Genomic DNA, 24,796 nt, shown 5'->3' on the forward strand with positions numbered 1-24,796 from the left:
TCATTCGTAAGAGTTCTAGATACTAGAACTTTAACTATGATGTTTTGGCATCCGCCTGAGCTGATTACTGTCCTCGTCATCTTCGGATGAACTTGATCCCAGAAGGTTGTCAAGGATTTCCTTCTCCTCATGAAAGTCTGATATGTTGTTTTCCTCGAAATCCTCGTAGAGAATGTCATCATTGGCAAATTCCATCTTGGGGGACATGTTTTCGATAGAAACTGCGGGTATATCTGAGAAGGCGGTTTTATCATCAATGGCTAGATCAAAATCTTCTTCTTTTGATTCCGGGACTTTTTGCTTTACGAATTCATCGTGATTCTGGCTATCGCCCAAGATAATGGCTGTTTTGTGCTCTTTTTGGGGATAATTATCCATATCCATGTATCCTACTGTCGAGGTTTCAAATCCATAATTTTCGTCATCTCTATTGCCATCTTCGTCATCGAATTCTGAATATTCAGGGTCAGTGCCGAGAATCACGTTGTACAATTCCCTCGTCTTGAGCAAGATTTCGGATACAAACCATTCCCAGTCATCGGTGCCGACAGCTTCCACAATTATGGGTGAGATCAAGGCTGGCTTGTATAGAGTTGTGAACTTCACGACTTCTTCACTGACAAGTATGAGGTGTCCCATATATCCTGGTCTTGGCTCGAGCTGCGTCCGAAAGGCTGAGACAATTGTTTCGGTTATATGACATTTACTAGCCTTGAAAAGTTCGACAATAAGAAATGAATTGTAGGAGTTCAATTTTCCATTGAAAATTTGTTGGATGAGGTCGAACACCACATTGTGAAAAAAGTTATGCCATGGGTATTTGACGAACTTGCTGACAATTGAGAGGAGCATGCCAGAGTCAATAAGTTTCATCTTGAAAAAGTCACCGACACATGGATCAAACTTGAACGACTCTTCGCGTTGTTCACTAACGAACGGGTTCTCATTCGAAACGGCAGGTTCGTCATCGTCCGAGTCTTCATATTCAAGACTTTCTAATATATCTCGACACAATTGATCGTCATTGGCAGATCCCGAGAGAGCGTGGAGTGACCGTTTCGAAGGCACTCTTTTCGGTCTATCAGTGTCAGCTTCCACTAGAGATACATCATCCAAACCACTGGTTACATCTGAAATGTCTGTACCTTTTAGTAAAGTGTCAGCAAAGCCAGAGTCTATACTCTCACTTAAAGCAGCATTTATACTTTTTGCTTGGAGAGCACGCATCTCATCCCTGACACATATGAGATATGCAATTTTGCGGGAATTGAGAAGAATCATGTTGGAGCAATGGAGTAGTTCGGCTACAAGCTCCGAGATTTTGAATTTTGTGATTCCAAGAATTGGAGTTCCGGCCTCGCCGGCAGGTTGTAGATCTGCCTCTATCTCCATCAATTGAACAAGGCCATCGAGATTCTTCGAAAATATTTCCAACAAGTCCCCAAGGAAGATTGGATCTCTCACACCGGGTGGATTTTGTTCGAAATCTTTGAGCCAATGGAACATCACCTGAACATTGATTTCTCCTGTGCCGTCAACATTACTCTGCAATTGACTGCTATACGTACCACAGTTCAAGTCGTAGTCAGAATTGTTTTTTCTTATAAGCTCGATAAGAATGGCCACACAGTTTGCAATTCCATGCTTGTTGCTGTATGTGATGTCAGAATTTGTCGGTGAAGGCACTCGAAAGAACATTATATCGTCTAACATTGATTGAATTATCGGAGGAGACGCGAGTTCCCTGATAAGTTGATTGGGCCCGATGTTTGTTTCGAGATCAACGGCCAAAGTAGCGTTCGATGACACCGTGACCAATGCTTTGACAAACTCCGTCGTTGCAGTTTGGCGAAAAAGGACTGTGGTGGTTGGAGCAAACACCGATCCCTCGCTTTCGAACAGGGATATGTCGGGTTTTAAGATATCAATGACCTTGGGAATCAATTGCTGGCGTGATAACACCTCCAAGATTCCTGATGGAGAATCGGCCTTATCCGTCTGGATTATTTTTAGGAAAAAGTCCATGATGAGAGGGATTTCCACTAAACCCAAGAAAGTATCAACCAAGTCGTCTTGCTTTCTGATAAAATTAAGCAACTCAATGCTATTGGTTTCCATGAAATGGTCGAGTATCTGGATGAGATATGCTACCGATGGCAGGTTCTCCTGTAGATCCGGCATTGACAAAACCAGCCACAACTTGCCCATTAACGAAGGTGTCTCGATAATACGATTGGAGATGACCCACAAGTCGGCTGAGAGAACTTCTGCCGAGCACTGGATAAATCGGCGAGTACGCTCCTCTTTGGGCTCACCGCCATCTATCGTCGTGTCATTCAGAGTTACAGGGGGTTCATCTGCGAGCGGTTCGTCTACGGAAGAGTCTGATTCTACGTCATCGCCTGCGGCACTTTCCTTGAGCGAGAGCTCATGGAAGTAATGTACACTGAACACAATGTAGTCCAAGAATCCGTTCAAAATATGCGGCTGCAAAAGCAACTCTAGAAGTTTCTCCTCGCGCGCGCTCTTCAATAGTGTACTGCCGCCTCCATTGGCGTCTGTGCTGCAGCTTCCCACAGATAAGGTATCTGAGTTGGCTCCCGAATGTAGCGACTTGTTCTGTGCTTCGTTCTGCAACAGCTGGACAAACAGAAAAGTGTTCTTTTGCTTTTGTTTGGATGCGAGGGTCTTGAGCTCCTCCAAAAACTCCTGCTGGAGATTTCTGTCATCCATAAGCTGGTCGACGGTGATCAGCGACGCATCGACAATTGAGTCCAAGAACTTCTGGAGACTGCTGTTGGCGCTATATGAGTTTGAAAATGGCCAGAATGACATGGCGAGGGCGGCCAGTGGGCGGGATCAGAATCTATTGGCGGTACGTGTTTCGACCAACGAATGTCCAATTGCGACGCGGAATGGTAATAAAACAGCCCAAATTGGTCTTGGCGGGTCGTTCGATTGGAACACTATATTAATCGGTTGATCGCTGGCGGTCTCACTCCGGCGGGGCAGATATGAATTGGGAGTTTTATTGTTGGTGTGGAGCCGCTATCTATGGCACTGTATGCAGCAGGATTGGAGTCGGCGTTGGTGATACGAGAGCTCCGAAAACCGAAGAAGTAATTGCGCATTCTAATAAATTCAATCGAAACGAAATAATTTAAAACAAGAAAATGAGAAATTTCAGAGTTAATTCTATTGCCGATCGATATGTATTCTAGCTAATCAATAGTGGCCATCTCCTCCGAATATGCAATCAATTTATCGAAATCTTTGAGATATGTATCGATAATCAGAGCAGATATTGCTTTGACAGTCTGCTCGCATGTCAATGAATTTTCTAAGATCCAGTCCTGAATTGACATGCTCTCCTCTTTCTCTGGCATGGCGGCTATAAACTCGGTTAAATAGCCGTCAGCATCGTTGTGTAGCTTGAATTTAGTTGCGGAAAGCTCGCTCATGCGTTCAATTGCCTCCTCTAGTAATCTAATTTGTGACTTGGCAAATTCCAAGTTTATGTGTGGGAATGGAGGCCTTGCACTTTTGGATGTCTCTATTGCGCTGGCAGTTGTAGACTCTCCTTTGTGAGGTGTACTTGCCTCCACATTGTCAAACGAAAGTCTTGAGAAGCTTGCTTCTGATTTGGTGTGATTTTGGGCGGCAAGGTCCGCCATTTCGTTGTTTTGGTAAATGTGTCGACTTGGCGGCGACGGAGATTTCTCTTTAGCATTCGATTCAGGGCTCCAAGACTTCGCTAGCGCTGCTTTTTCATCTTCAGACTCATTTGCTTTTTTGATCATCGATTGCACTTTATCCACATCTTCGAGGTGAATGGATCTTTTTCGAGCAAAATTCTCCGAATTATGTAGCAAATTGCCGTCCAATGGTGCCTCAGGCGCACATTTCTTTGTATTGTAGCTCGTTTCGAGTTTTTCCGTTGCTTCAATTTGGTCACCATGGGCACTGCTATCTCTTTGAATAGGGTCTCCTGCAACCACGCTAACCGTCTCAGATACCGGTGCATCAGACCTCTCGACGTCAAGTTGTATTTTGAGGCCAGTATCACTTGCAGAATCAACACTCTTCTTCATTTCTGAGCTAGCTCCTGCAATTTTTGGGGTCAGCGCAGTCAGGTTTTCTGATTGGACCAATTCTTTGGAGGGGGTAGTAGTTTTACCTATAGAATGCTCGTCAACGAATTCAAAATCCATTTCTTGCAAGTCATTCTGGTAGTCTCGATAAGAGGATGGTGATATAGCAAGTTTTTCTCCCATATCCTCCTCTGTGTCTTTGATGATGCTGAGATCATCTGTTTTTTGTGAATTGAGATTCTGCTGTGAATCATTATTTAACGAGGTTTCACCATGAAGTTTTTGCATCGAGGTTGAACCGGCACTTGCATCCTCTGCTGGTGTTTTGAGTTTCAACATTTCGATCTTCTCACTGAGTCGTGGTCCATTTGCCAATTTCAATGGTGAGTTTTCAAGGATTATACTGTCAATGTTGAATACTTCTTCCTCTTCATTGAGTTGCAGTCCGCTCGTAGTGGTGGCGTCTTCTAGTTCTGGAGTTTTCGACTCCTCTCTTGGTTGAGATTTGGCCTCAGACATGCTAGTTTCTTTCATACTTCTTCCATTTGAGGTATGCTCTCCAGCACTCAACTCCTTTCCCAAACTCTCTCTCGCCACCAATTTAATTGCTGGAATGTTGCGAGGGGGTGATTGAATTTCGAGATTATTTTCTGGCGATAATTTAGCGCAGGGTGTTTTGTGATCAGAAGGCGGAGAAATTATTGGCGTGGCCGAATTATCCTTTTCTGTAGGGTGCTTTTCACTCGAATCGGGACCAATTATACTAATCTCCTGTGGCCCTTTACTGTCAATCTCTTGAACAGAAGGTTCATTTTGTTCTTGAGTTGCCTCAGTAGGGGCTTGCACCTCCACCAAACTTTCGTCTGAAGGCAAGATTCTGGATTGGGTTTGTGCTGCATTCTCCAATGCTTTCGGCTTGAAAACCTTCAGAGGTGTTAGAGTGATTTTTTCTGCTTGCCCTTGCAATAACTGCGAAGGCTTGATGTTTGTTTCTAGAAACGAGAGATTATCCTCTTCGTAATCACCCAAGTTCTGGTTGGAGTTATCATAAAGGGAGCCAGAAGGTGAGGGTGCTTCTTTCTTTTGTACTACTTTAACTTTTTTGGCCTTTTTAGGCGAATTGAGAATTCGCTCTAGATCGTTTTCTGTCATACCGAAATCATCATCGTCATCAAATTGAGACACTCTTTTTTTGGACACCTGAGTTTTCCGTTTTTTTGAAGCAGGTGTCAGAGGCTTGACAATTGAATTGTTTCGCTTCTCAGGAATACTTGAGTGAGAGTCATTTATATGAAAAGATGGGTCCGAATCGAGCTTTTCAGGTGAATCATGTTCAGATGTATTCTCTGATGCAGACTCTTCATAGCTCTTTTGACTGTTAGAAGTAAACACTGATTTCAGACTCTCAGAAATAGTGCCGAGATTATCTTCGGGTTTTGCTTTCGAATGCTCAATCTCCTCTTGAACAGTTAGCCGCAGCTCTGTTGATTTTTTCCACAGGAATGAAGTTCTTTCTGGTGATTCTGAACGCATGCTCTTTTTGGGTTGCCGCAGCAATTCTGTTTTTCGTTGATCTTGCTTCAGTCGACGACTAAAGCGCTTAGGTAGAAAATCCTTGCCCTCGAAAATGGTACCACGCTCATGGTCTTGCAATTCTTCTATTGAAAAGTCAAAAGCGTCCTTGACAGGCTCATCACCTTTCAGTGATGTTGTGGTCTCGGTCGGGAGAATGGAGGATGTCTTCTCCAGTGCTGTGCTGGTTTTTTGTGTGAGCACCGCGTCTTTTGTATTATGCGCATTTCTCTGCTCTTGATATTTCTCTAGGAAGTAACAATACTCGAATCTATTCTTAATGTGCTCGTTCATTGGATCATCATCAACACTCCAATCCAGGAGGGGACAGTCACAGTACATACAAATGACTCGGTCATCATCTGTTTCGACTGGGGAGTAGTAGAAGCCCGCTTCTGCTAATTGACGACTGGTGACATTCGAATTCGGACTTGAGTCCAATTTCCACAAAGTCTTGAAGGTGCTCACTCGTAGTTCGATCGATTCGCTGGAGAATGGATCTGCAAAAGCACTGCCAGCTTTCTGAGCTACGCTGGGCCAAAACTTTGTCTTGTCACCTTCTTTCAAGAATCTTTCGAGCCACATTGTGATCCTGGAGTATGGGCATAGGGGGTGATTCTGATGATGTAGCTCACAAATCGAATCGATATCTCCATAGTTATTTTCTCTCTTACCACACCAAAAGCAAGTCACTTGATCTAAAGTTGCTCTTGTGGGTGTATAATAGAATCCTGAGTCGGCCATGTGGTTGGCATCGAGGGTGCGATGGCGCCATTTTCTCAGGGATTTAGAGTTTCCTATAAGAGCCCCATCTACAAATGTCGCTAGTCGAACCGTCCGGTATTGTAGGTCGGTGCGAGCCGACTTCGGGGGCATTGGATAATTGGGATTGGTAGTGATAAGTTAATGTAAATATACGGTATATGGGACTGATGGTATGCATCTGGGGAAGAACATTCATCAGCGAGAAGAGAAATCAGAGACATTTATATTTTTGAAATTATATAAGGCTCTTATCAATTTTCTTTTAATCGTTCACCGGCCTTTTGCTCGATTATTGAAATTGGACTAGGTATGCTTTCAAATGTAATAGCTCTTTATATTGGCTTTCTCGCTTAAACGAGAAATGAGTTTCTCAACAACAATTGTCACAGTATTAATTCCAATGCAGCCTTGCCATTGCCACCTGTAGCTCCTTTAATTCGGTAAGTATCAGTACTTATGTCTCCCCTCACCCAAAGACCATGATAAAGATCCACAGTCGCTCAGTATCACTATGAATCCCAATTCAAGGTAACTAAGAGAGTAAGGCATTAATTTGATCAAGCAAGCTCTGAATGTTTACTTCGAGATAAGAAGACAGGTCATTTTCTGCAATGAAGAGTTAGCTTCAGTTCTATGGTGCCTCTATGAAGCAAAAAAACAGGTACTAATATTGGGAAATCTGTACAAAAGTCCTTCTTTAAATAAACTTGACACACAAAAATTAGAATTCGAACGATTGAGGGATATCAGGCAGATAATTGAGACTTTGATTTTGCTTTCGGAAAGACCAGTTGCCCTTCAGGTGAATATGATGACATGACATATGTGACTACAATCTAATTATTAACTTGGAAAATACAAGAATTTTTCTCTACCAACCGAGTAAAAATACTGCAAAGACTCAATTCTCTTTTCGATGGGGTAAACAACGTACACACACAAGAGATGAAAATTCGAAGTTCTCTCTACCAACAAGATAACCACTATTTATTGGTATTTGCAAGCAAAATCAACTATCAAGGGCAATCAGTTCTCTCATTTAGTCTTGTGAAAGTGACATTGCTTCTTTGCCTATAGAAGATCAATCGAGACCAGCTTTTCAAAATTCAGATATTTCGATTCACGATTCGGTCTCTGTGAAACATACGTACATATTCAAAGACATTTTTCGTCGTTCCATTAGCCGAAATCTCTGCAATAAATGTCCTCCGATTCTGGCATTGTTCATGAATTTATATGTAGGTATGAAACATTTGACTACAGGATGCCAAATGTAAAGTGGCCTAGAGTACGATTAATTCGAAAGATGCACGTTCTGAGCCCTGCAAAATCTGCTCTGGCTGAGCTGTGGGTTCCGTTGATCTTTAAGTGTGAATTGCACTTCCTCAGACAAAAAGACCGATGACTTCCAAAATAACTCTGATTACTCTAAGACCAATGCTCTAACTCTAGCAAAATGAGGGTCTCTCATTTACTCCGGGTCAGCTATAAAAAGTTAAGATTGGATCGCCGGTATGAATTGGTCTTCAACGTGTGATCTTTTCCTCCAGTCTCTTTTCGAAGACAAGCTGATTATTTGTTTATATATCCACGAATAAAGCACACGAGAAAAAAATAAGGTATCTACCAAAGTCCGGAAATCGCTTTTGCTGCAATGCTTGAATAAATTATTGCAATACAAATTCTACGGTATATCCACATGCATCTCACTGCAAAAATGAACTTATATTGAGTTGATAGATTTATCTTGTTCTCTGTGAATCAATGGTCATATGAACTAATTGAAAATGGAACATCAAGCGCCTGTCGGAGTGATTTGCATTTTGAACGCGATTCATATACGACGCTAGTTCCATGATTTAATTGATTAAATTGCTGACTCCTTGTGTGCAACACAACTCATGATCTGTGGCCAAAAGGTACTGCAATGTGAAATACATCCATCGCAACATCACGAGCAAGCGCGAGTTCAATTAAACTGACTGAATTCTTGGAACTTGACTAAAATCGATATTTGATGAACAGAATTCTAATCGTAATGTGTGTATTTAGTATTGTAAATGATAGCAATGGCCAAGGTGCCAAGGCATAGGATTGACATGTCCTACCGTCTCAGTCTAATTTAGTTTCATCTAAGCATGGCCAACCAAATACTGGATGGTACGCAAAGCCTCGTATTTCAATTCGTTGTCACCAGAACTGTTCTCCAAAAATGTCATGATCAAAAGCTTGTACTTGCCGCCCTTCTCAGTGTTCACGAAATTAATCATGTCAGTGCCTAATACCTTGATCAATTGCTGCAAGTCATTCAAGATAATGATTTTCGAGACAAGGTTCAATGAGGCATCTTCAGATGACAAGATAGCCAACATCTTCTTAACAATAGCATAGCCATTGTCCTTGAATTTGCTGGCGTTTTCTTGCCAAAAGTCAGTAGATCTATGGGTTGGAGAGGTCCAGCTCAACAAATTAGGATTCTCAATTTCCACCAAGTACTCGTCTAAGGAAGACAACTTGTTGGTGACTACCTCTTGCAAAGTATCATACAAGTAAGACAAGTCACTAGACAACTCCTCATCGGAACCGTTGGAAGCAAACTTTCTAGTTTGCACAGTCTTTATGACATTCAAACCGTCATGAAAGAGAACTAACTTGATGACACTGAATTGTTCTGCATTACTTCCTGTGACACTGATGAAGTTCTTCAATGTTGAAATAGCCACTCTGACGACCTTAAGCTTAATTCCGTCTTTGGAAATGGTCAACAAGTTGCCGATTAAGTTGGGGAAATTGTGGACAAGGACCTTGTTGATCGAAGCGTTGAAACTCAAAACCCACACCAAAAGCAAGGTGTTATATAAGAGTTGTAAGTTAGAGGCATTTGGTTTTTTGGCCAGAGCATCGATGAGTTCCGAGACGGACTTGAAATTGGAGACCAAATTGTGCTCCGCATACACAGAACGATAAGACTTATTCACCACGAGCTCTTGCAACAATTGGACGGCAATCAGTTGCAAATTGGAGTCTTGCGCATTTCCGATGAAAGTCTTGGAGCTGAGCAAGTCAAAAATCTTAATCAAAGCCTCTTTGTCGACTTCGGTCAGCTTGGTCTTGTTCAACAAAACAGCGACATTGTATATGCTCAAGGTCTTAATAAGCAGATCATTGTTGCCCAAGTGCTTAACAAAAGGGGCATAAGGCAAGGACTGGTCCACAGAAGACAACGCCAAAAGAGCGTCCAGAAATGACTGGGCCTCTGGGTCAACAAGCAAGTCATTGATCAACACCAACACGTTCTTGAGCAAGTCATCACGAGAGTTGACTTCCAATTTGTTCAACAAATTCAAAATGGTGCGCGCGTACAATTCTTGCGAAGCCAATACCGTCTTACGTTTAGCTTCGGCGTTCTGTGACTCCAACACCTTGATAATGTCAGCTTGCTCGGCAGTGATCACTCCCGCACGGGCCAAGCCTTCCCACGGGATGATTTTCTCCCGAATGAGCTTCTTGGAGTCAGCTAAGTCGTAGCTTTCGATCGACAATGGCGACTAGAGGTTAGTTTGGTTCAAGGAAGAAGAAAATGCGGAATGGCAAGACTGGTGTTGTGGGTATCGTGAACGCAGTGGAGATCAAATTCGTAGAGGCGTCGCTCTCCCCTATGCGGTTGTCGAATACAATGGTGAACATACTTGTGAAGACATGGCTGTGGGTTTATCTGAGTTGATCGAGGCTAATAATTAGACTCAACTGATATCGTGTGTGCACCGCACGACCCGATTATTGAATGCCAACAATATCTACAAATACAGTGAATGGGAAAAGATGAATTTGGTGCAAATTAAATGATTTAAAATTCCACAAAAAATTTAGACATTTTCTCAAAGAACAGGGTTCCACGGCAGTGATAGACCTCCTCTTCAGCAGAAAGGCTTTCATAACAGTAAGACTGGAAAGGTACACAACCAAATGGTGCTTCACATTGATAAGTTTATGGCCATTCAGTCTTCACTGAGAGTGAGAAAAAGATTGCAAAAAGAAAAGAAGCTCTGCTGGTCCCAGGAATCGAACCTGGGTTTGTTCGGCCACAACGAACTGTACTAACCACTATACGAGACCAGCTTCCTTGTGGAGTAAATCTGAGGTGTTTGATATAACCTTTTTTCTTTGTTTGTTTCGTGTGTCTTCCAATTGAGAGAATTTCTAGTTTTCTCTTAGAATTAAAAAGACCATCTCGCTAGTAGCAGTCCTTGGTCTGTTGAGTGTATATGTCGCCATCTGTATCGAAGGAGTATATCAATATTTTTTAAGACTTTTTGACTAATTAGCATTTCAAATCATAACAACAATTACACAAATAAGATCAAAGTACTCTTCAGGTTTGTGGAGGGATTTTCGGATTTTAGTAGCCTTTTGTAATGACTTGACCAATGTCAGATTTCACTACTATTTTACACACACCATCTCACTTGCGAGAAACTGGAAATTGAGAATTTTCAAATGTTTAAAATTTTAAAAACTTAATAGAATTGAGGACCAATTCTAATAAAATCCCAATTCATTATTTTTCTGATGAGTCTCAACAAGTTTGCTCAAGTAGTAGTTTAAGTATTAGTTCATGCTCCATGCTTATCCTTCACCCTCCACTTTTCGAAAGACGTTTTAGAATTAATTCGAATTTGAAATATCCTGTTTTTTCCAAATTAAAGTATGAAGTTTGAGTGAATATACGATACTGTGTTTCATCAATTAAGAACAATGGCAAGATCTTAGCATTTTTTGTTTTGTGATATTAGGATTCAATAGAAGACCTCGAGTATTCGATATGTAAATCGTCTACGAAATTGTGAAAATTAGACGATTGAAGAGTTTCTTGTCCAGATTCACTACCAACAATTTGGCAAAGCGTGCTCAAATAGACTAATTGACCTCTTTGGTATACCCAAACATAAAACACTTTCCAATAAGATCCAAGCCTTCAATAAGTATGATCTGAACAGTCAATCAGTACTGATTCAAATTAGCAGAATAAAAAAATTACCAAGAAATTGGAAAGAACAATTGTGAAAAAGAGATTCGGATCCTGAGTAAAAAAAAAAATGCTGGTCCCAGGAATCGAACCTGGGTTTGTTCGGCCACAACGAACTGTACTAACCACTATACGAGACCAGCTTCCGATGATGACCTTGAGACAAGAATGAAAGTAGTTTAGTTTGTATGATCCTCGTAATCATGAAGCAAAGATCCTCAAGTATCAAATTGGGATGACTGATTTTTTGGTATTTCATTTTTTAGTGTACACCGAGTGCAACATGTCATCAAAGTTTCAAAATGCACTCAATTTACACTCCAGAGCGATCAAAAGAACCAACCTGATTGCAAGTTTTAAGAGTGCTCGTACTAAATTTGTCTACAAAAAAGTGCTAAAACTGTTGGTGAGCGAACAATGAATTTGGCATGATCCATACTATACACTCTAAATACCACCAAATCAGTCTTGCTATACTCTGGAGAAGGCCAATTTTGAGCAACAGAGTATGAGAAAAAAACGAGAGGTATTCAAGAAATTAATATCAAACTCTTGGAACTTGACATTTGATAAGTAATTTCCCGCGATTGTATCAGAATTGTGCTAGGAATGACTGAAGATTGAGTACTCAGGCTTCTATTCGAAGATCAGACCCTAAACGAGAATGATTAAAGTCAAGGTTTAAAATTGGTCGCCATTAGTAATAGGTCCAGGAGAAGTATATATTTTACATGGAAACTCATATGGGATTTTATTAGTTTTCAAATGCGTTGATCTATAAGAATGAATGACAAACAAACTTAGATGGAAATTCCTGTCATGTAAATGTGCTGTAACTCATTTCACAACAAAGGCACTCTGGCCGAGTGGTCTAAGGCGCCAGGGTAAGGTTACCTTACCATACATTCCTGGTCTCTTCGGAGGCACGAGTTCGAACCTCGTGGGTGTCATTGTTTTTTAGTTTTTTCTCGAGCATATTGATCATCGAAATGCCGTTTTTTAACATAAACTTTATTTTTTCTCGTACTACAACGTTTAATTAGTTTGAGTTTTCTTGCCATTGCCATTCTTTTGCCTCTTTTTCAGTCGAGGTGCTAGGTGTAATTGAACCTCCCCCATCTTCCGCAATCGATCCATACTAACTACTACTTCACAATGGATGAAGATTACAGTGACTACTCAGGAGAAGAAGAGTTCCATGAAGACTCCTTGTCCAATGAGGAGTACGATGCATTATATGCTGCACTTCCAAAAGTAAAAGAGGCCTTGCTGTCGTACAATTCTGACATTCCTGACCTCGACATTAAAGAAGCATTGTACTATCACTACTTCGAAGTTGAGCCCGCTTGCGAAGAACTTCGCAGTAAGTTCCCCAAGAAAAAAGGTACGTATTTATTTCTTCTGTTTGATCCGGCCAATTCGAAGTTGATTGAAGATTTTGTGCCGATTACGCCACTTGGTTGCCACATAATCTCTGATTCCACTCAAGACCTCTCTACCCACTTCTCTCAACATTCTCTTTAATTCTATTTCTCTCTCTCTCCCCATTGTTTGAATTGCTCAGGTATCATCACTAAGGCTCAGATTGCTAATCGTCAGAGGAACCAACTCCAAAAATGTCCAAGCTTGCCTTACTAGCGAAGCAGAGACTGGAGGGCAAAAGCAAAGGATTGGCTGGATTGTCGCTGGCAGATTCCGCCACCCGGCTGCCCTCTAAATTGTCTCTTTTGGCAAAGTCAAGGGAAGGGAAAGGCATTTTAGGCGGTGCCTTGAATGTATCCGATAAGCCTTCGCTGGGACCGAAACTCATAAAAAAGAAAGGCGTTCTACCGACATCTGTGCCGAAAGTTGCTGCTCCTATCGAGCTGCCTTCTGTAGTGGAGAGTAGTCAAACAAGAAGGCGAAGGAGGATCAGACCGTCCTCTTCGGAGAACCGCGAAAAGGGATCTGAATCGATCTCTAAGGATCCTCCGTCGGCAACTGCACAAGAGCCTTCTCCTATGGACGAGCTATTGAGGGTTCTGCTCACTGTCGAAACTCGCTCACTTCAGAACAAACCGATCTGTGAAACCTCTGTTGCATTACTCTCCACAAAACGCGCATACCCCAATGTTGAAGAAAGTCAAAACAAACTTCGAAAATTGGCCGATAACATATTTCTTGCATTTACTAACAACGACCCCAATATAGCCAAGGCAAAAGCTAATTTCAACCGTCCGAGCCCCGACGACAAAGTCTTGGAGGCACAGAAACAAGCTTTTGAGCTGGATTTGAAAAAATTAAGCTTGAAAGAAGGAACTGTAGAGAAACGGTCAGGGACTGCGACTCCAGTTATTACTGAGACCAAACCATTTGTCAAACTCGACCTTGCCACGGAACTTTCAAAGTACGTTCAACCTCATAAATCGTTCGTTGTCATTGGGCATGTCGATGCGGGCAAGTCCACTTTAATGGGGCGTATTTTGTATGATACTGGCACTGTTGATGCCAAGACCGTGAACAAGTTAGTTAGAGAGGCAGAGAAGTCAGGTAAAGGTTCATTTGCACTTGCATGGTTATTAGATCAAACGACAGAGGAAAGATCCCGCGGTGTCACCATTGATATTTGCTCCACAACATTTAAGACGGACAACATAATATTCACCGCCATTGATGCACCCGGACACAAGGATTTCGTTCCACAAATGATCAGTGGTGTTTCACAAGCTGATATTGCTTTGCTCGTGGTTGACTCCATTAATGGTGAATTCGAAGCTGGCTTTGTCATGGATGGTCAAACCAAAGAGCACACGTTGTTGGCTAAAAGTTTGGGTATTGAACAAGTCTGCATTGCGATCAACAAGCTTGACAAGGAAGATTGGTCACAAGCTCGTTTTGAAGATATTAAAACCCAGCTCACACTTTTCTTGACAAGTAAGGATGTTGGTTTTCATGAAGAAAAACTTCATTTTGTTCCAATATCTGGCTTGTCGGGCACAAATGTGGTGAAGAATGATCGTTCAACTCCAGAATTTGCTTGGTACAATGGCCCAACATTGATAGGATGTCTCGAAGATATAAAGATCCCAGAATCACACATCTCGTCGCTGGATGAGTTACTGTCCGAGGAATTGAACTTATCCATCGGTGAAATTGTCGAGATCCTGTCTTCAGAATTTCGGGTGCAAGGCAAAGTAAGCCTGGGAATGATTCAAGCTGGTGAGACAGTTCGTTTCAATCCAACGAACGACTGTTTACAAGTTCAAGCTCTCTCTGTTCAAGCTAAAGGAGAACCTGTCGCCGTGCGTGGGCAGATCGTTCAATTGAGTTTCAAGACTGGTCAACTCAAGAACAAAAGCATTGATGACTTGGCTGTCGGAGATTTAATTCTGAACTTAGAATCTGCTGTGCGCCTGGTAAGCTCTTTCGAAGCATCAATCGTTACATTTCACATGGATAAGCCACTTCTTGTCGGAACTCCTTTTGTGCTTTTCCGTAACAATGCCTCTGTCTCGGCTCGAATTAGCAAGATTATCCTGATAGCAAACTCCAAAAGAAAGAAGATGCATTTGGTCTCGCAGCAGGAGGCAAAGGTTGAAATAGAAATTGTGGGTGATAGACTATTTCCTGTCGCAGAATTCAGCAAGAATAAGGCTTTAGGAAGGGTTGTTCTCAGAAAAGAGGGAGCTACTATCGCCGCCGGAACAGTACAGAGCTTGCAGAATGTAGCTTAATACCCTATAAACCGCATAATTCATGAATTATAGATACTATTTAATTCCAGATGCAAACGTTTATGAGATATAATCTAATAGTAAGAGGAGAAATCCAAGAGCGATGCAAGTGGCGACTATGAAATTCGAGCCTCTTTTGTTCCTATCGGTGGCTTTGGTCAAGGTTCGGTTTCCTTGTCTCAAGTCCAATTCAACCAGCTCTTGGTTGTCGATGAGGTTACCGATTTGTTCACCTTGAGTCTCCAAATGCGCTGTGAGCTCAGACTGTAATTTTATGATGTCTAGCATGGAAGTGTGTAGTTTCTCAACCTGCTTGAACTGGTTTTCTTTCGACAGTAGGAGATCTTGGTTCTCTTGGGTCAATTCCTGAAGCAATTCTTGGGTCAATTGACCTGTGCCACTATCTCCTGATGAAGTGTTTTCAGACACCTCCATTTTAAACTCGGATTTAAAGTTGTTGTACACATCTAGGTCTTCTGAATCATCTAGGTTTTGGAAATGGAGCAAGTTAAGTTGTCGTTCACGCTCATAGCGTTGTCTCTGCATCTTTTCAAATGAAGAGTTGCATTTGTGCGTAGTTGTATTGAGGAATATTATCATTTGTGCTCTATGGGTTGAGAGGGTCTGGTTGTATAGGCTGGCATTGTCATCTTGTTCATCACCAAAAAGAGACAGAAAGCCACCGAAAGTTTTCTTCTGTGAGCTAGCTAGTTCGTTTCTTCTATTTTCGTATGTGCGGAAGAACTTGAGTTTTTCATTGATCTGATGGATTTTGATACGAAACTCCTCATCAATGCCGTTCTTCTCTTCGGCAGAGAGCCGCTTACTATCTCTCTCGTACTTGGAGAGCTCGTCATTGTTCTGAAGATATAGTGGCTTGATTTGGCTCACAAATGCAGCTAGACGTATGAGGTTATTGTAGACCTCATGACAGTCTTTCGTGAACGAGTCATTGACTAAATACGGCAATGGATCTGTGTTTTTGGATTGATTTAGTAACAGCAGTGGCAATTCTTTGGCCACAATCTCTACGCATTTGTTGAAGATGGGTGTCAAATCGGTCATGTTGCGTAGTAGAATGTGGAGTTACGTGAGAGTCCACGCGAATACACTTCTGGGAGGACGATGTTGAAATTTGGCAGTAAAATGGAAATTCACTCGGTGTGAGAGATTGAAATTTTATGAAGAAAGTATTGAATAATTAGGATCAGGAAAATGGATGTGCCAGTGTACATACCTTCTTGGTTGGTTGTGAAGTTTGTCTTGTACCACGTTCTCAACATTCACATAAGAATTCCATTGAATTTTATTGCAAATTCAGGCAGAGAATTGATTTTCAATTTTCTACTGAAAGTACAAAACAATTAAGTATATGAGTCCCTCCAGTAGCGGTATAGCTCGAGTCTTGTCATGTTCCATCAATTCATACAGGCCTCACTGATGTTAGGTACTCAATTTCTAGAATTGCACATCTCACTGGACAGGGTGTGCCAATAAATTCAAAAAGACTAAAGTTCTATCATGGGCCGCGTAGAAGCTCTAGAACTCAAGCTCGCCGAATTGAGCAAAAAGAAGTCGATCGCTCAGAAGGCTCTCCACCTCGAGGCTGCAAAACCCCCACTACCTCCAATATCAAAGGAGATTGAAGAGAAGGATCCCCTAGATTGGACAGCAGATGAGTGGAAGCGGAAAGACCAGTACCAGGAGCATGCAAAGAGCACGGGATACCGCAATGTGGGCGAACTTGCAGAGGCTACATACAAAAAGGAAATCTCCAAGAGACAAGTTGACCAAGAGCGGTATGAAAAAGTAATGCAACTGAACAGTGACGCATCGAGCTTTGATGTGTTCCTGGCAGCGGAGGATCTAGAAGCTATAGCTCAGGGACTACGTGAAGCTAGTGAGCGTCGTCAAAAACGTAGAAAGGTGGACGATGCTGGCCTATACATGAACGACAGGAACCGGCAATTCAACTTAAAACTTGATCGCGAGTATGGAAAGGGCAAGGATTGAGCTGAGTGACACTAATTGCTCTGAAATAACGTATGGGAACATGCTTGGTTATAATCTTGAGTAGCATCATGAAGAGTTCCAACAGATGAGAATTGATAGTTTGTGCGTGAGGACAACGGAAAACATGTTGGAATCTTTTTTCTGGACGAGATTATATTTGATGACTTCTCAAAAAATAGCTGATGGTACGAAGATCCCTCTCTTTCACATTTGCTCATCCCGTCTACGACTACGCAACAGACATCCACACGATCAATTGAAAAAACCATAAAACACTCAAAGTGCCTCAAAAACATGAGAACGTCTCAAATATTCTCTTTTGCTGGATATTTCTGTGTCAAGGCAGAGAGTCATTTTCATCCCGATTCTCTGTAATCGAATACCTCCAGCCTGCACCGTATCGGCTTTGTCAACTATACTCTTCCACCACCAAATGTTGGCTAGAGGAATTCTACAGCTGAGTCGACAATTCGCATCCCGGCAGCCCCAGATTCTTCTACGCCAGAATGGAATTGCAAAATTTGTGCGGCCGCTGATCCTTCGACCCACCTTAATGTTGGGGTTTCACTCGTTTAGCCGTCTGTATACCACACAAGAGCCCAAAAGGCTAGATAAAGAGAACAAACCCTCTACTAATAATGATCCCGAACCCAAGGCGGTGCCAAAATCTAATCTCATAAAGGAGGCACGTCGGTTGTTTGGTCTAGCTCGTCCGGAAGGAGCCACACTTCTAGCGGCGTTTCTATGTTTGATCGCAACAAGCGCTGTCAGCATGCTCCTCCCACTTCTCATTGGAAAAATCATAGATTCTGCAAAGGACAAGAGCAAGATAGCTGAAGAGAAGGCGGCAACTGGGGATGATTCGGAAGAGGACGACGAGGTAAAGATCCTTGGCCTCGCACCGCTCCCATTCTACTCTGGACTCTTGGTGATTTTTGTGGCAGGTGCAACAGCAAATTTCGGAAGAATTTATCTTCTACGAGTTGTTGGTGAAAAGATGGTGGCTCGTTTACGGTCCCGTCTCTTTGCCAAGATTATGTCACAAGACTCTTATTTTTTTGACATAGGACCTTCAAAAACTGGCATGAAAACTGGTGACTTGATTTCTAGACTTTCAAGTGACTCCCAGATAATCAGCAAGTCTTTGAGTGGAAACCTCAGTGATGGTGCCCGCTCTCTCATTTCTGGAACAGTCGGTCTTTCGATGATGTTCTGGGTTTCCTGGAAATTGACCTTGTACATGGGTCTATTGTTTCCTCCTCTTATCTTCATGTCTCTGGTATACGGCAAACGTATCAAGAGACTTTCGCGTACGATTCAGGACAATCTTGGCTCGTTTGCCAAAGTTCTGGAGGAAAAGCTCAACGCGCTCAAGACGATTCAGAGCTTTTCTCAGCAACGTGCAGTCATTCATGATTTCAACGATGAAGTGCGTCAAATTGTGAAAACTTCGATTTCCGAAGGTAAATTGAGTGGTGTTTTCTACGGAATCAACGGCTTCTTGGGTAATGCGGCAATCGTGGGGCTTTTGAGTGTAGGTTCGAATCTTGTTGGGAGTGGAGAAATAACCATCGGTGATCTTTCCACGTACATGATGTATGCCATCTACACTGGCTCTTCAGTTTATGGATTGAATAACTTCCACACCGAACTCATGAAGGGTATTGGTGCTTCTGAACGTGTCTTCGAAATCATGGATCTGGAACCTCTGATTTCGACTAATATCGGCTCAAAAGTCAAAAACCTAAGTGGTGACGTCGAGTTTAGAAACATCTCATTTCGTTACCCTTCCCGTCTTGATTCGCCTATTTTTACCAACTTCAATCTACATGTTAAGAAAGGAGAGCACGTATGTCTTGTGGGACCTAGTGGATCAGGAAAATCCACAGTCTCTCAGCTTCTTCTCCGGTTCTATGACCCCGAGCAGGGTGAAGTTTTGGTTAATGGAGAGAATATCAAAGACATGAACCTCAATTCGTACAGAAGTGCTATTGGATATGTTCAGCAGGAGCCAGTCTTATTTAGTGGAACTATACGAGACAATATTGTGTTCGGAAGACCAGATAGTACAGATGAGGAAGTTGAGTTGGCTGCCAAATTGAGTAATTCGTTTTCTTTTATCGACACCTTCCCGGAAAAGCTCAATACACTTGTCGGTCCACTGTCCAGTGATCGTGCACAATTGAGTGGAGGACAAAAACAAAGACTTTCGTTAGCTAGGACGCTCATCAAAAAACCACATCTTTTGATTCTCGACGAGGCAACATCTGCGCTTGACTCCCAGCTGGAAAAAATAGTGATGCAGAATCTATCGCTTCTAGCAAAAGAAAGCGATCTCACCATCGTTCTGATTGCCCACCGTCTAACTACCATCCAAAACAGTGAGAGAATTATTGTTTTAGACAACAAAGGACAAATTGTGGAAGACGGCGCCTTCGAAGAACTCCTTCAGAACCCAAACAGTGAGCTTAACAAATTGTTGAAGACCGGAGAGTTCGAAGACAATTAAAAACTACATAGCAGTAACAGAGTTATTCTGTCCCAAATAAATAATAGCAATGAAATTTAAAGATCAATCCATCTTTCGGCATGTTTCTATTCCGTAGATTCAACCATCTGATGTTGGCAATTACTTCGATGGTCTCGCTAAAATGCCCCTCTCTTGTATTCAAGACACATGCGCACATTGGGTTAAGCTTCGTGCACAATGTCCCAATTTACCCCAGATTAGCCTGCATAAACGAGCTGAGTTTTGCCTAATTTGAGCAAAGTATCTCCGAAATCTAGTTTGCAGCTACTTGTTTTAGTGGTAGAAGAATATTCAATCTGACATCTCAAAGTGATAGCTTACACTAGCGTCTGAAATATCGAGCGCCAAATATTCTCGTTCCAAAGCGGCTTTGGTCTAGAACGTCTCTCTTATCACATGTATCACCGCAAGAAGTGAAGAGTGGCGACGTTTTATATCAAGCTGACTTCAAACCAGATCCATGGCACAAAATCTTGCCCGCAAATTCAATACAAATTAAGAACATCCCCATCAATTGGTTGTGATAAGTAACAATGTCTCGCAAGGCCACACCCACTGACTGGGAGACAAAGCTTTGTAAAAAGCTAGGTGTGGAGTATAGCACAATTGACGAGACGCACAAGTTCCTCTCCGAATCACTTCCGTTCTACAAAAAAGTGACTTCCGTAGTAATTCCGCCGATACACAGCTCAATTGACTTCCTTCATAATAATGTGTGCTCGGATCCAGAGACCAGGGCAAGACAAGAATCGAGTACAGAGGTAGCCAAGAGGGACATCGACGTGGCAAAGCTAATTGAGGCCGAAGGATGCTCGATATCTGTCTTGAATGCATTGTTGGCCGCTCTGACGCCTGTTGGGATTTCTCTATTGCGGCATGTGTACAAAAGCTTTCTAGATAATGCCAAGAAGGATAGCTCGGAAGAGGTGCCTCAGGAAGTTATCGAGTATTTAGAATCAAATCTTTCTGCAGAGGATCAGAGCGAGGAGCTTGGGTCTCAAACAACTAAAAATCAAGACTCGAGGTTGAGTTTCGCTTCTCCTCTACGACCTGGCAGCGACAAGAAAAGATATCATTCGGCACATTCTATTCCTACAAAAAAGATAACCCAGAATTATTTGCCTCCTAGTCTCGATGTTGAGGAGAGTGTGCTTCAAGGACTAGACCTCTCGGCCATACTCGCCGAGATAGAAATACCGCCAGAGGCCGAGAGAACACCATGGGAGAATTCTTTTCTAAAAAAAATGGATTTCATGGACACCGATCAGTTCCAAATCGTTCACTTTGTGGATAGCAGCAATGACGATGGATACACTCCAAAGAACTTGGAGATCATAAAGTTTTTCACTGCCCAGAAACTACAACGAGTTTTTAATTTATCGCCAAACGATGAAGTGCACGACAGGTACGAATGTTGGTTGCTTCGAGACGTTCTTCTACAAGGCCATATTTTTGTTACACGAGAGGCCATATGCTTTTATCTGCTTCTTCCTGGTAAAGTTCAAAATCCTGAAAGCAAAGACCCAGATGTCGCTCTACATGAAGGGGCATTAGGCCATGGAGACTCTTATTTTTCTTCCGGGAAAACCACCAAGACTTGGGCTATTCTAGGTCCACGGTCCCTCAGCCTATACTCGTCTCCCACGAAACTTCTCTTTCCAATAAAGGTTATTGATCTAAACAATGCCCTCTATTGCCAGCTAGTAGAAACAGTCCCGTCGACATCAAGCACTAATCTACGGTCTGACAAATTGAATCCCGTTTCAGGGGTTTCCTCTCCTACTACTTATTCTGAAGCGTCAAGTATTGCAGAAGACCAAGAGGACACAGAAACAGTCTTCAAAGGTGTTTGGTTCAAAATCGTTTGCACGGATAAGGTGTACAAGTTCCAAACTCAGGGAATATATTCAGCGAGACATTGGGTCACTGCTTTGACGAAAGTAATTTTCAGTCTTCGGAACACAAATTCACACCAAGAAGTGATACTTAAGATACCTGTCGAAGAAATTCTTGACTACCATAAGAAAATCATTCTAGTAGATGAAGATGGACTAGATCAAGAGTCGAGCCTTGCTGAGAACTACGAAGTCCCTGTTGCATTTTCTCTCAGTTACAATCTCCCTGCTCAGGAGGTCAGAGAAAGTCTCAAACAATTACATATGAAATCCGGTACAGACGATGATTGTATCAGCACTTCAGACTCAGTAAATTTCCTCATATTTCGTCGAGGTGATGAACTCTTCCTGCTCATGGACTCTGTCTGTGACGAGTACATGAAGGCTCACGTTGGTTCGAGCCAAGAGTCTATATTTTCGGTCGTAGCTGGCCCCAGGGAGACACTTCACCTCAATTCACGACATGTAACCTCGACATTGCAACCCGAATACTTATCGGGAACCTCCATCATAAATAAAATTGAATCTGTGAATCATGAGATACAAGCATACAGACAAGAACAATATTACACATACAAGGATGGAAAAATCGTGAGTCCTCATTCGGAGGAAAAAAATGTCTCCGAAAAAGAAAGCAGAGTGATGAAAGTTCTTGCTCTTTCCGACAGAATTTTCTCACACTCTTCTATTCCTCAGGTTCCACTATCTTCCTCAAATGTGTCGGTTTCCAGCGATTTATTCGACGAATCTGACATGGAGACATGTGAATCTTTTGAGCAAATTTGGGAGCATGACCCGATCGTGAACTTACCCAAGCCCTTTACTTTGCTGACTTTAAGAAATAGTGGGATGGTTATCAGAGCCCAACACCGAAATGTTCATGAAGTGGTCATACAATACAAGATAATGTTGGAACTAGAGGAAGAAAATGAACTCAAAAAACGAACACAAACTCGTGTGCACTCGGCTTCATCCCTCCAATCGAATTCGTCAGATTTGAGTGAGGACGATAACCGCTCGAATGCCTCGTCCAAACTAAAACTGATCAAAAGAAGTGTGAAATCAGTAACAACAATGGGAGGTTTTTGGCTGGTCAAACCAGAACATTTCGATATTGAAAAGGTCAACACAGCTTTTTATGTTGCAGATAGTAAAGAGCGGGTTAAAGCCGTAGACAGATTTAGGAACTATTTTTCTCTAGGGTCTGACTCAGTATTAGTCGCCTCATACTACACTCATCTCAAAAGAACCATGCCTGTCTATGGAAGGATATACATCTCAAATGACAAATTATACTTCCGCAGTGTTCTTCCCGGTATATCAACAAAGATGATCATGCCTATCACAAAGATTCAGCTGTGCAAAAAAGGTTCTCAAAGAAAATCACATTACTATAGTGAGGCAATAAAAGTGAAGGGAATGGATGAAGTTGTTTTCGAGTTCGGCAGCGCCGAGCTCAGGGATGACTTTCATGAAACCATAAAATCACAGTTGGAGAGAGAACTTGAATTCATGAACGAGGGATCAACGGCTTCAAGTGGGAAACTTTTGCCAGTTGCAAAAGGGAGGCCTTCTTTTGATCCAGATCGGTTTTATCGAGCCAGAATCCGTGCAGCCAGGTTGCGATTACTAGAAGATAGAATCAGCGTCGCTTCTGGCATTGATTTCCCGCTCATACTAGAGGACAATCCTATAATATTCACAGAAGTTGTTACCGCCAAGCCATATAATATTTTACTTCTCACAATTGGGTCTAGAGGTGATGTTCAGCCTTATATTGCATTGGGCAAGGAACTTCTCCGAGAGGGTCACAGCGTGACAATAGCAACGCACTCAGAATTCCGTGATTGGATTTTGCAACATGGTATCGAGCATAGAGAAGTCGCAGGTGATCCTGCTGAGCTAATGCAGCTCATGGTAACTCACGGCTCTTTATCGGTGGCATTCTTGAAGGAGGCTCATGCAAAGTTCAAGGATTGGATTGTGGACTTACTTGAGACTAGCTGGTTAGCTTGCCAAGGTGCTGATTTGATAATTGAAAGTCCTTCCGCAATGGGAGGAATTCACATTGCTGAGGCACTTGGTATTCCATACATACGGGCTTTCACAATGCCATGGACTAGATCGAAAGCATATCCGCATGCTTTTATTGTACCAGACCAGAAAAGAGGGGGCTCATACAATTTACTCACTCATGTTATGTTCGAGAACATATTTTGGAAAGGAATCTCTGGACAGGTCAATTCTTGGAGGGAAAAAACACTAGGATTACCAAAGACAAATCTATCAAAACTCCAACAATCTCGAATTCCATTCATCTATAACGTCTCGCCATCGATACTTCCTCCTAGTGTTGACTTCCCGGACTGGGTGAAAGTTTCTGGATATTGGTTCCTTAATGAGGGAAACCAAGATTATAAGCCACCTTCAGAGCTTGAACAACTTCTTTTGAAGGCTCAGGACGAGCGGAAAAAGATTATCTACGTGGGATTCGGATCGATTGTCGTCTCTGATGCCAATGCGTTGACACGAACAATTGTAGACTCCGTGATGGAGTTGGGAGTGATGTGCATTTTGAATAAGGGATGGTCGGATCGCCTAAGCAAATCAGAAGCGAGCGAAAAGGTTGTGTTGCCTCCAGAAGTATTTGAGTGTGGTTCAATTCCACATGACTGGCTCTTTGCAAGAGTCGATGTAGCTGTGCATCACGGTGGTTCTGGAACCACCGGGGCATCTCTTCGAGCAGGGTTGCCAACTATTATCAAGCCATTCTTTGGAGACCAGTTCTTCTACGCCACAAGAATCGAAGATTTAGGTGTGGGCCTCAGTCTCAAGACTCTTACACAAAAGACGTTTACAAAAGCGATCAAATCGCTAATTTTGGATCGGAAATACAAACTAAAAGCGGAAGAGATCGCCAACATGATGCTGAAGGAACGAGGGGTCTTATCGGCCATTGAAGCCATTTACACCGAATTGGCCTATTCCCGGTCTGTCATGATGCTGATCAAACAAAATTCCAAGCTGAAATAAAGCTCCTGAATTTTGCACTAACTCTTGAAGTTTCAGTGAATTACAATTATAGCTTTATTCTATGACTCAGTGGAGAATGTACTGACCACTTCACCAACTCAAACAACGAGCGAGCCTGAGAGAGAAAATTTGCTTTCGAAGACCAGATAATTAAACGA

At 42.3% G+C, this 24,796-nt stretch overlaps 8 protein-coding genes and 3 non-coding genes across 11 annotated transcripts; 5 read left to right on the forward strand and 6 right to left on the reverse strand.

Moving 5' to 3' along the window:
* Window positions 1-30: 30 nt before the first annotated feature.
* Window positions 31-2,835, reverse strand: PUMCH_003294 (uncharacterized protein; the record flags this gene model as incomplete). Its single annotated transcript, XM_063022267.1, has 1 exon — window positions 31-2,835. The coding sequence occupies one exon, from the start codon at window positions 2,833-2,835 to the stop codon at window positions 31-33; it is 2,805 nt and encodes a 934-aa protein (XP_062878337.1).
* A 386-nt stretch (window positions 2,836-3,221) lies between these two features.
* Window positions 3,222-6,539, reverse strand: PUMCH_003295 (uncharacterized protein; the record flags this gene model as incomplete). The annotated part of the gene is made up of 1 exon (XM_063022268.1): window positions 3,222-6,539. One exon carries the CDS (start codon window positions 6,537-6,539, stop codon window positions 3,222-3,224), a length of 3,318 nt encoding a protein of 1,105 aa, XP_062878338.1.
* Window positions 6,540-8,560: 2,021 nt separating this feature from the next.
* PUMCH_003296 (uncharacterized protein) lies at window positions 8,561-8,800 on the reverse strand (the record flags this gene model as incomplete). The annotated part of the gene is made up of 1 exon (XM_063022269.1): window positions 8,561-8,800. The coding sequence occupies one exon, from the start codon at window positions 8,798-8,800 to the stop codon at window positions 8,561-8,563; it is 240 nt and encodes a 79-aa protein (XP_062878339.1).
* Window positions 8,801-10,475: 1,675 nt separating this feature from the next.
* Window positions 10,476-10,547, reverse strand: PUMCH_003297. Its single transcript has one exon. It is a non-coding gene; the product is annotated as a tRNA-His (tRNA).
* A 978-nt stretch (window positions 10,548-11,525) lies between these two features.
* PUMCH_003298 lies at window positions 11,526-11,597 on the reverse strand. The gene has a single exon. It is a non-coding gene; the product is annotated as a tRNA-His (tRNA).
* Window positions 11,598-12,306: 709 nt separating this feature from the next.
* On the forward strand, window positions 12,307-12,404 carry PUMCH_003299. The gene has a single exon. It is a non-coding gene; the product is annotated as a tRNA-Leu (tRNA).
* Window positions 12,405-13,070: 666 nt separating this feature from the next.
* Window positions 13,071-15,167, forward strand: PUMCH_003300 (uncharacterized protein; the record flags this gene model as incomplete). Its single annotated transcript, XM_063022270.1, has 1 exon — window positions 13,071-15,167. One exon carries the CDS (start codon window positions 13,071-13,073, stop codon window positions 15,165-15,167), a length of 2,097 nt encoding a protein of 698 aa, XP_062878340.1.
* A 60-nt stretch (window positions 15,168-15,227) lies between these two features.
* On the reverse strand, window positions 15,228-16,232 carry PUMCH_003301 (uncharacterized protein; the record flags this gene model as incomplete). The annotated part of the gene is made up of 1 exon (XM_063022271.1): window positions 15,228-16,232. The coding sequence occupies one exon, from the start codon at window positions 16,230-16,232 to the stop codon at window positions 15,228-15,230; it is 1,005 nt and encodes a 334-aa protein (XP_062878341.1).
* A 456-nt stretch (window positions 16,233-16,688) lies between these two features.
* Window positions 16,689-17,180, forward strand: PUMCH_003302 (uncharacterized protein; the record flags this gene model as incomplete). The annotated part of the gene is made up of 1 exon (XM_063022272.1): window positions 16,689-17,180. One exon carries the CDS (start codon window positions 16,689-16,691, stop codon window positions 17,178-17,180), a length of 492 nt encoding a protein of 163 aa, XP_062878342.1.
* Window positions 17,181-17,613: 433 nt separating this feature from the next.
* On the forward strand, window positions 17,614-19,689 carry PUMCH_003303 (uncharacterized protein; the record flags this gene model as incomplete). The annotated part of the gene is made up of 1 exon (XM_063022273.1): window positions 17,614-19,689. One exon carries the CDS (start codon window positions 17,614-17,616, stop codon window positions 19,687-19,689), a length of 2,076 nt encoding a protein of 691 aa, XP_062878343.1.
* A 554-nt stretch (window positions 19,690-20,243) lies between these two features.
* On the forward strand, window positions 20,244-24,638 carry PUMCH_003304 (uncharacterized protein; the record flags this gene model as incomplete). The annotated part of the gene is made up of 1 exon (XM_063022274.1): window positions 20,244-24,638. The coding sequence occupies one exon, from the start codon at window positions 20,244-20,246 to the stop codon at window positions 24,636-24,638; it is 4,395 nt and encodes a 1,464-aa protein (XP_062878344.1).
* Window positions 24,639-24,796: the final 158 nt, after the last annotated feature.

This window comes from Australozyma saopauloensis, chromosome 4, assembly GCF_035610405.1.
Source record: "Australozyma saopauloensis chromosome 4, complete sequence".
In the NCBI taxonomy this organism is placed as follows: Eukaryota; Fungi; Ascomycota; class Pichiomycetes; order Serinales; family Metschnikowiaceae; genus Australozyma; species Australozyma saopauloensis.